The 10,650-nt window shown below is 42.9% G+C and overlaps 1 protein-coding gene across 3 annotated transcripts in view; it reads left to right on the top strand.

Moving 5' to 3' along the window:
* The window catches only part of CNIH4 (cornichon family AMPA receptor auxiliary protein 4), a 10,180-nt gene extending 6,246 nt beyond the window's left edge, over positions 1-3,934 (top strand). For all 3 annotated transcript variants that reach the window (XM_006033371.3, XM_025215143.1, XM_006033373.3), the window contains 2 exons: positions 2,456-2,596; positions 3,751-3,934. In XM_006033371.3, coding sequence (XP_006033433.1) covers positions 2,456-2,596; positions 3,751-3,778 — 169 coding nt within the window. In that variant the 3' untranslated portion in view covers positions 3,779-3,934. The remainder of the gene's footprint in view (positions 1-2,455; positions 2,597-3,750) is intronic.
* The last annotated feature ends 6,716 nt before the right edge of the window (positions 3,935-10,650 follow it).

Here is a 10,650-nt window from a genome sequence, read left to right as displayed (position 1 = left end):
CTTTCCCTGTGCCTGCAGGGTATGGGGGCTATCTGTCTGCAGAGGTCAGGATGGCTATTGATTAACTCAAGCAAGCAGTTCCCAGTTGTCATGACTCATGAGAGAAAAGTTGCAGCAATCATACTTGTGAGATTCCCATTTATTTTTAGACTGAATACGTTCCAACTCGTTGCTGACCTTTGCTTCTAATGAACTACCGGCCAAGCCTTTGAGCATCTTGCAGGTTGAGTAGCTTAAGATAATATAATTTGCATTAGATTGAGTGTGTCAAATATATGGTTTATGGGCTGGATGGGTGTCAGACCAACCTGCATGTGGCATGCAGAGCTGGTCTGGCACGCTTGCTGGACCCTGCAGTGCAGGTGTTGCTTGCAGCACCGGGGGGTAGGTCCGGGGTGTGAGCTGCATGTGGTATCTGCATTGGACCAACCTTGCATACTGGCTCTGGGACTGGTCTGGATCAGGCCACCTGATCCAGCAGGGTATTGTGTGCAGTGCGCACCCATGGCAGTCCCTTGTGGTGTGAGCTGCACTGGGTCCAGCACTTCCACCATGTGCTGACCCTGCTCTGGGACTTTTGTTGCCTGCAGTGCATGGGCATTACCTGGTGCCATGGCAAAGGGGATTGGCACAGGATGCATGCTCCATGCAGTGTGCTGCCAGACAGCCCTATGCATTGGCTGTAGTTTGCTTGGACAGCCTGGGGCCCAATCCTGACTGCCCTGGAGACAGCACACATGTAGTGCACACCCCATGCCAGCCCCCCGGGCCATGGACAGTGCTCAAGGCACTGGGTCCAGCCCATGCAATCCCTGCAGCATGAGTCCCGGAGTGGGGACGGCACGGGGTGCATGCTGCACATGGCACCCACCAGTCGAGCCCTGCCCACTGGCTCTGGCATGTCCAGATCCAGCCTGCAGACCAGCTCAGAGACCCTTGGGGCTAGATGTGTTTGACACCCCTGGTTTAGATGAAAACAAGGAATGTGTCATATGATAGGGTTCCATGAAGTTTGTATATGAAGCAAAGAATTGAAATGTATCTAATTTATCTTTGTAACTTTGAACTGTAAATTGAAGATCTAGGGATTGTTGGGTTGGATTCTTTACAGAAAGGCTTCACTTTGCTTACAAGACTTTCTAGGAGTTCATCACGGTCCTAGAATTTTTTTCTATACATCTCCCTTTCTACTCCCTTGAGCATAACTAGTACAAAAGCCTCTGGCAGAGAAGAGCTGCAGACAGTCATTGCTTATGTTGGCCAGAGGGGAGCGCTAGAGAACAATGCATCTCCCATTCTCACCCTTGCAAGAAACAATTCTCAGAAGCCATTTTGAATTGACTGTTTGTTTTGTAACCTGGTAGTCACCCTGGAGCAATAGACATTCTGACCACCCAAACAGACGGGCTTTCCCTCTCTCCCCACTACCTTTTTAGACTTACAATGCATATTACAAAATGAATGCAACAATACAGCAGTTCACATCTCCTAGCACTACATTCATGATTATAAATCTGTACTTCTAATACTGCTTTCCTTCTGAGGATCTAGAAGTGTTTTAGAAATGCTCATTAACTTTGCCTTACGACATATCTGTCATGTTGGTAACTAACCCATATTATAGCTTAAGAAAATGTGATGCAGTCCAGTTACTGTGTGTGTGTGACCTAACTAGGGACAGGACACAGATATGGTCTGAGCTTCGGTTGTATGTACAAGTATTCTATCCAGATGAGTAAAAGACAGTGCAGCCGCAAATTATGTAAGGGAGAGTTGTGGAAAGGTCCCCACCACTAAAAGTTTAGGGGGGACCTTTAGACACATTAGAGGGTCGTAGGGGTGGAAGGGACCTCACAAGGTCATCTTTTAGTATGAACCCTAAACTGTTAACATCAGACAGGTGGATCCAAATTTTGCATCAGAGATGTCTTGCATACCCCCAGGGGTACACGTACCACAGTTTGGGAACCCCTGTTCTAAACAACAGAACATAGGTCCTCCATTAATCAGCTTTCTCAGTTTAAGTAAGAGATTCTGTACATTGAATAGTTTACGTAGTTTCTAATTGAAACTAATTTTCCACTGGTTTTAGCTGTCCTTTCCCACCTCATTTCTTTCTTCTGCAGGTTTCCTCCATAAAGTTAGGTAACTACAGGCAGCAATAGAACTGGTGCAGAATTGTTTGTTATCACCATTTTAAATGTCACCAGTTTTCCCATGTCCAAATATTATCTAATGGATTTTGGGGATGCAGCGGCTAAGTCACGGGCAGTATACTGAGACTGTTACAAGAAGGGAGATTGCTGGGGTGTACCCAAGTACAAAACAACTCTTAAAATGGGGAGCAGTTTGGTTGGTTCCATTTTTTGGCTACTTTGAGATTAGATCGAATAACAAGGTCAGCATTTTGATGGTTGTCATTTTTGTTGGTTTGTGTTTTTTTTTAACCTTTCAGGTACATCATGGTGCCAAGTGGGAACATGGGAGTGTTTGACCCTACAGAGATCCATAATCGAGGGCAACTGAAATCACATATGAAGGAAGCCATGATTAAGTTAGGCTTTCACCTGCTTTGTTTCTTCATGTACCTTTACAGGTTAGACTTGAATTTTGCTGCCTAGGGACAAAGAAATGTCATACCAACAATTTCTGTCTTCTGTCCTTCTTGCATCACTGTTAATATTCACAGCAGTTCATCCTTTATAAGCTCTTTCCCCAGGTAATGTTTTGTGGCAGCTGATTCCAAGTGAATCATACATTTGGTGAAATTATTTCTTTCTGTCAGTCTTACATTTGTTTCCTTACAACAGTGGGGACACTGTTTTTGGCAGGCATACCACAGATTAACCCTGTGCCCTTCCCAAGTGTCACTCTGATCTATTTTCTTTGCCCTGTCTGCTGCTCTGCTTTCTGCACCCTGCCCAGTCTCATCCTCTGCTTTCTGATTTATTGGTTGCCGTGCTGTGCTGTCTCCTCCTTTATCCTCTGGGTGCCACACACAAAGGCTGCCTGTGGCACTTGTTCTGCAGGTTGGCCGCCCCTGCCTTACAATTTCGTATGTGAGTGAATTCAAACAAGTGCCTGGCTGCTTTTTCTAAACCAGGATGTGGTGGCTCATTCCAAGTCAAGACAAGAAGAATAGTTTTTATATTTCCAACGCAAAAAAATAAGTCGCGTTCTTCCAAATACAAATGCCCATTAACTGCAGCTGTCTGTGTCCAGTAAAAGTGATCAACGCAGACATTTACTTTTCCTTGAATTTAAAGGGAGGTAACTACCCAAAGACAAAATAAGGTCTCTGGTGTCTTGCCTATGACTTGTGATGACCTTTCAGGGGGTTTGTTTTGGGTTGTGGGGGTGGAGTTTGAACATTCATAGGGCTTAGAAACTCAGGCTAAGTTCCTGTCTGTAATCCATTATAAGAAAGAAAATACTATAGAGGGTTAAGTGGATTTATCGCACAATAAAAAGTAGTTGTTAATGTATGTCCAGAACAGGAGCTGTTCTGAAAACCATATTAGTTTTAATGGCTGTGTCTCCATAATACACATTTTACCACATAGCCTCCTGCTAGTTTTAGGATGGAGTGCTCTGTCTCTGTAGATCTTGCCTTTGGAACAAAGGCGAATGCAACTGTGATCTCTCTTTCATTTAAGTCAATGAGCTTTAGCTACCTATCTGAATTGTGAGAATCTCTTAGATTTGAATATGTGGTAACACCTTGATCTTACCTTTTCTGTCTTGCTACAGTATGATCCTGGCTTTGATAAATGACTGAGGAGCTGAATGGGAACCATTAGTTGCCAAATTTTGAATCATCACTCCTGTGACCAGTTATGGAGCCAGAGACACCTTCCAAGCATACCTAGACCAGTGTTGTCATGCACTATATTTTTTCCTCTTTGAACAAGAAATATTTTTGCTGTATTTTTAACATAAAATATTTTAAAAAAATAACACTGAGTTTTTGTAGCAGTTGATTATTGTTTCTTTCATACCAGATGCCAAGGTTACCAGTTTCTTCTGTTGGGTCAGGTTCTTAAATATGGATTTGATTAGATAGTAAAGAGACTAATTTTGTAAAGAAAATAGGAAAAGTGATTTGGTTTGGCAGATCTGCACTTTGCCTAGCTCTCTGCGAAGGGCAGTTCCAGGCTAATATTTAAGTGCAGGTCTAATGCATTTGCTCATTAATAAAGCACTTCTCTAAGTGCCTCGGGGTATCAGGCTGTTTGAAGGCGTGTTATGGTGGTGCATCTTTAGCAGTTTTGCATTCCTACCTATCTTACCTGCCTGAAGTTACTTAGTGGCAGGTGCCCCTGGCAACAATTACCCTTGTCTATACAATAGTACACAATGTACATTTTTTTTTTCTTGATACAGGTAATAATTGACTCCCTTTATCTTTGTGCAGTACAGTGTGGAGGCTGACATACAGAGACTTCATTCAGGAATAAATACCATGTTCTGTCTGAGGATAGGCAGAGTGGCAGTGAAACAAAATGGCCTTTGGGTCCATTTATCCAGGAACCTGCTGTTCCAATTTCAAGCAGGTGAATCAAAAATAAAGGCTTAGAAGAAATGGTACGTGATATGTCAAGAAAACCTGCAGAACTGTTACTGCAGGGAGAATAGTGACGAGCTCTGACTTCATGTTGAGAGAGCAGCTTAGGGAAAATAAGTAAACATGTAGCTGAATCTGAACTTGTTAATGGGGGTTCTGATTTTCAGGTCAGTTGGGTGGGTGTTTTTCTTATGGGTTTGGTAAAGCAAGCTGCCGCTTACAGAAGCTTGTGCGCTCTGATTCATTTGGTCTATAAAACGTGAATTCATAGATTGTAAGGCTAGAAGGGACCTCGGAAGATCATCGGGTTCAGCCCTCTGCACCAAGCAGGAAAGATAACTGGGGGTCAGGTGACCCCAGCAAGGTGATTGTCTAGTCTCCTCTTGAAGATTTCCAGGGTAGGTGATTGCACCACCTCTGGAGGGGGAGCTTATTTCAGTCTGAATCTACCCTGCCTACTTTTTATAAGCCATTCATTGAGACAAGTTGTAGATGCGAGTTTTACAACATAGTGGACCAAACTTCTTAGTCAGTGAAAGTCCTAACCCCTTGATCTTTCCTGCTTAAGGCTTGGCATCTAACAGTTTTCTCTTCAGTATGAAACTTACACTTAAAGATTCTATTGGGTCTCTCTGACATTGGTGCCCAGATAAGCACAGGAGAGAGGCTTGTTCCTGAAATCAATGCTTTACATGTCGGTGTCCTTCAGCTTCTGTAGCAGACGTTTAACTCTTGCTGGGACAGCTTTGATTTTGTGTGTGTGTGTGTGTGTAAAAGAGATAAGACTTGAAATGTTTGGGTCTTAGCTGCTTCAAAATCAAAACTAGTTCTTTAATTTATAGGGGGGCACTTACCTTCCTTAAGTGCTGGTATATGCCTGTCTGCATATTATTAAAAAGACAGATGGTGACGGAGACTAACGTTTTAAGTACAATTGACTCCCAGTCAACATTTGAGAAATGTTTATATTGAGGCACTTGTTACAATACATTCTCCTCACTTTTACTTATCTTAGGATGTATGCCAAATTGCACCTGTGGGGTTCTGCCACATACTTTACATGCGACTTTAAAAAGCTTGATATTGCAGTCAAATGTTGGCTCTTCAGAATATATTGCTATTTTCTGGGGGAGTGAAAAGCTAAGAGGTTCCTATTTTTGATGTACCAAGTGCTGCCATGTAAACACATAGCTAACAAAGGGTAGGGATGTCAGTAGTTTAACAGAACAAGGACAGAGAAGCGTAAACAGCTCCACTGGTCCCTGACTTGCTGCTGATAGCACTAACCTAGTGGTTCTCAACCTTTTGGGGCTTGAGGCACCCCTTTAGCTTTTGAGAATTGAATGGTACCCAGTTTCAAAAACAAATGCATATATTACAGTGCATACCTCCTTGCAAAGGGGCCGGGCTGTAAGGGTTGGGGAATTAGCCAGGCAGGGATAAGCTTGAGCCTGCATTTATCTCCTCATCCCTTCAAAAAATCTGACATCACCCTAGTTGAGAATCACTGCGCTAAGCATTTGCAGCATTTTCACAACATGATTATGTGCCTGAAAAGCCCTGGCTCCTAGTTGTTAGTGAGAGGTAGTTACACGTGTTAGTCTGAAGTCAGGCAGAAGGCAGGGTAAGATTTGCACCTTTTGTAGACTAAATCAGAGATGTATAGCATAATCTTTAGTAAGCAGAGGGCTTTCTTCATCAGATGCTGGGCACATCTACATGTGCAGTTAATGTGACTGAATATACTCCAGCTCAGTTTGAGCCAGAGTAAACTAATCCCGATGTCACTCTCTCCACATGTTTAAATGCAGTAATTTATTGTGTTGTATCTGATGGGACTATCCAGCAGTGCAGTAAATTAGTCTACTGCACCCTAATTGCCATGCACATGTAGATGGTGACACTTTACTGCACAGCAAATTTGTCTACTGCACAGTAAAGCGTTGTGTAACATTGTGCCTGCTGTGAAGGGACTGTAGGAAACAGATTTTCTTAAGTAGAAAGCAGTGATTAGAATGCAAAGGATAAGGAAGGGGTAAGGAAAAAGGGGGCACTGATGAGACAGGCAGGCTCTTCTGTCTTACTACAATAGCAACCCAAAGACAAGGACATCATATTGGTTTGGTTGTCACCTACAGCCCCTAGCTCAGACACATCATTAATAACCTCCAGCCCTTCCTGGAAAATGATGACCATCTCAAAACAGCCTTGGGGGACAAATCTGTCCTGGCTTAGAGGCAGCTGCCAAACCTCAAATGACATCTCCAGCAACAGGTGACCTAACTGCTAGTGTCATCAAAGCCCTTGACCTTGCTCCAGACCCAAATGCGTGTTGTGCTGCCGCATCAACAAAGACCTCATCATCTCTGGACCAAACAACGTGGATTATAACATCCAAGGTTCATTTCCCTGCACCTCTACCAATATCATGTATGCCATCACCTGCTTATAGTTCCCCCTGTTGTCCACATTGAACAGATGGGACAATCTCTGTGTATAATGGACACAGATCTGTTATCTGTGAAAGATGGACAAGCCTGTGGCAGAATACTTTAACCTCCCTGGACATTCTATTGCTGACCTCAGAGTGGCTGTTTTTAGATGACAAAACTTTAAAAATGAGTATGAACAAGAAATTGTCCATACATTGGTTGGTGTTAAGTGTAGTCTAAAACAAGACTGGGTTAGCTTTTAAGCTCTGTCCCTCAATGGGTTAACCACTTTGTTTTTCTCTCCTGCGCACCCTGCCTCTCCCAGCAGTATCTCCTCCCTGGCTTCCCTTCCCTGCCCCTTTGCATTCTAAACCTGCTTTCTGTTTTTAGCAGCCTCACTTCCTGCAGTCCCTTCACAGCATCTGCTGAAGCAAGCAAGTTACTTATGGAAACTTATGCTATTCATCTCTGATTTAGAGTCTATAAAGGTGCAAATCTACCCTGCCTCTGATAGTCAAAATGCCAGTTCCTACAATGCAGCATGGCTTTCTAACTTTATACCTTCTAGTGCACTATGGACATACTCTGAACAGAGGTAGTCATCTGAGGTGGTCCTGATTGTCCTGGGTTTTAACTTGGATCAGAATGCTAGGGGCACAACTATTTGCATACTTAGTCTTTCCAAGCCTTGCTAAGCCTCTGCTAGTAGATGGCCAAGAAGAACAAACAGCCTGATAAGATGGTCCTTAGAGCAACTGGCAGTAAACTTGCATGAGTTGCAATTACACAGCATTATCCTGGGAAAATAAATTTTAGCATGCTTTATCTTTCCTGCTTCACAGGTACTTCTAGCAGGACAATAGACTTCCTGGGAGAAGTGTCTGTTTACACCCCAGCAAGGTTCTTTAGGTAAAATGTGATCTCTCTTATTAGACCAACTCCAATAGTTTAAAAAAAAAAAAAATTCTTTTTTTGCAAGCTTTCCAGTATAAATACCCTTCATCAGGCTGAGAAAGCATCTGCCGTTGGTGTGCTCTCTTCCTAGATGAAATGAAAAAGCCAGAGGCTGGGCTGTGTGTAAGACAGGCAGCCAGTGAAAATGTAAATTGAGGAGTCAGTGGGGGAGAGACAGGGGGGGGGGGGGGAGGGGGGGGGGGGGGGGGAAATGAATGTAGCTGGTAAATAGTGGAGAGGTACCTGGGAAGTCTGATGTTAGGCAGGTTATAATGTGTCTCACATCCAGTGTGTATGTTTAGTCCATGACTTTTTGTATCCAGTAGGTTGATGTGACGTTCATAGGCTTATCTGTTAAAGGTGTTTTATAACTTCCCTTTGAGGATTAGAACCGGGAGATTGAAGAGAGAGTGGTTTTCTTGTGAGAAATGTGCCCCCACAGGTAACTGGTGAAATGGCTGGGAGAATGAAAGGGCCTAGTACAGACTGTACAGAGTAGACTGCTGTGCTGTGCGGGCCTTGTCATGACATGGCCTTGCTCCTATGAATGCAGTTAAGTTGGAGGACTGCTTTCAGGGTTTGACCAGTGAGTATACTAGTTCACTCATTCCAGAAAGCTAAAAAAAGCCATTCAGGAGCTAAACTTTGTTCACTGGTAGGGGGAAAAAACCCAAATTGGAGTTGTAGAATATTCCCCTTCACAAGGGCTCAGTACTGAAAAGACAGACAAGAAATTAAAAGAGTCTTCACCTGAATTTAATTCCCTACCCCCCGCCCAAGGCCAGGGTACTAAAAACAAGGCATGAACACTGTTGCATTGGTGACCATGCCACACTGCTCTAGTGCTTTTTGTCTACATCTGAAGCATTTTATAAAGGAGTGCAAGTCCAATCCTTCTGTAACAGATAGAATGACCCCTGTTCTAGGAACCCTGAAGGATGACAAATTTCTAACTGGAATTTCTGAGACTGCTGTAAATATGGTCTTACTACTTCCCAGGTGAGCATGTTGAAAATGCCCATTAATCTGGCCCCACAATTCTCAACTGGATTGCTGTGGCAACCTGCATATGTTATAGGCCTTGCTGTTACAAGTAAGGCTCTACTGCAATGGTATTAATGTACTAAAAGTGAGTAACCAACTTGGCCTGTACAGTGGAATGGGTGAAGAGAGCCATGCAAAACTAAAGCTCAAGCTGACCCCTTAAGGACTTCATTAAGACTGTTAAACACCTGCAGGACAAAACGTTATGGTTTGTTACAAAAGTAACATATTCTCACCTCAAATGTCTAGAACCCATCTTTCTTTCATAACAATTCCAAGTCTTACATACTTCCATGCAAGTCCTGAGTCCTCCTGGTGACCTCCATGGAGCAAATGGATACTTATTTGGCCTTACTGTTATCAGCATCTGGCCTGGTCTCCCCTAATGAACTGTCAGAAAGAAGAAAGTGCTTCCTAGATCCTCTGTTCCTTTTTTCATATTCACTTCTTCTAATGAGCTTTTCCTTTTGGTCAGGGCTGTCAAATTCATTTGAGCTCCAGGCTTCTGCAGGCTAGATAATCATAGACTGTATCTGGCCAGAAGCCTTGTTTGATACACCTGCTTCACGCCTTTGTTGTACTTTTTAGTCCCTTGCTGTAGGGTCTGCATGGAGCAAGCTGGCTATAGGACACCACTATCTAGCTCATGTTACCATATTTTTAGCACTTAAAGTACATCATGCTTTCACATGTGCACTTCCTAAAGCTGCTATTAGGACCTTACAAGGTCTTGACTAAGGCAGCCAGGCCCACTGGGAAGGTTTCATGGATCAATCTGTACAATCCTGGTAACAGGTGCTTTTGCCAGAGCTTCTACAGTTAGTGTTAAGCCCAGCTATGACAGTTTCAAACCTGGGGACAAACTGTAAAATGCATACATGAATAATTTATAAGCTTTATGCAGAGAAGTTAGAGCAGGGTTAGAGTTATAGTCAATGACAATGATGTTTGATTATTAGCAAACATCCCAGTCATTTTAAATGTAGTTCCTCCCCATGCAAAGAAGAAAGGTCCAGAGTAGAGTAAAATTCAAATCAAGGCCCCAATTGAGAAGCATTGTCACAAGAGTTGGGGATTGAATCTTTTCTCAGTAAAGTTACTGTATAAATAGGTCCTTTTAATAGGACCAATAGCAAAAGATGATTTTGAACCTAGTCCAACCTGCCTAGTTCTCATGAAGTTAGTTCTGATTCTCAGCAGTTGCCAGTTCAGTACAAAGTACTCTGCAAGGCATATAGAAATGCAGTTTCCCAATTTCTCTTGCCATCCTGTCTTCTTACTAGCATCTGAAATGTTCTCTAAGTACCATAGTTACGTACCTTTGACAGCTATCCTGTTTTGCTGATCCAGCAAGTCCAGGTGCCAAAAGACAAAATATTATTCCTCCTCCCTGATACTAATAGGTGCCAAGACATAGAATCAACCCCTTTATTAATAAGGAAGGTAAGAAGCCTGTCCAGTATTATAACATTCAACCAGATTTATGCTCTGAGTTTCAAATAGTCTGTAAATAATGACCCTTAAGTATCCTGTTACGATGCATAGCTATTTATACACTGGAAGCAAGTATACAAAAAAAACAAACAAAAAAACCAAACTACTACAAACTTCTATGAGATTGGGGGGGGGGCGGGGGGGAAAAGGCCAAACATTTGT

This window comes from Alligator sinensis, unplaced genomic scaffold, assembly GCF_000455745.1.
Source record: "Alligator sinensis unplaced genomic scaffold, ASM45574v1 scaffold753_1, whole genome shotgun sequence".
NCBI classification, from domain to species: domain Eukaryota; kingdom Metazoa; phylum Chordata; order Crocodylia; family Alligatoridae; genus Alligator; species Alligator sinensis.
This window is presented reverse-complemented; position numbering and strand designations above follow the sequence as displayed.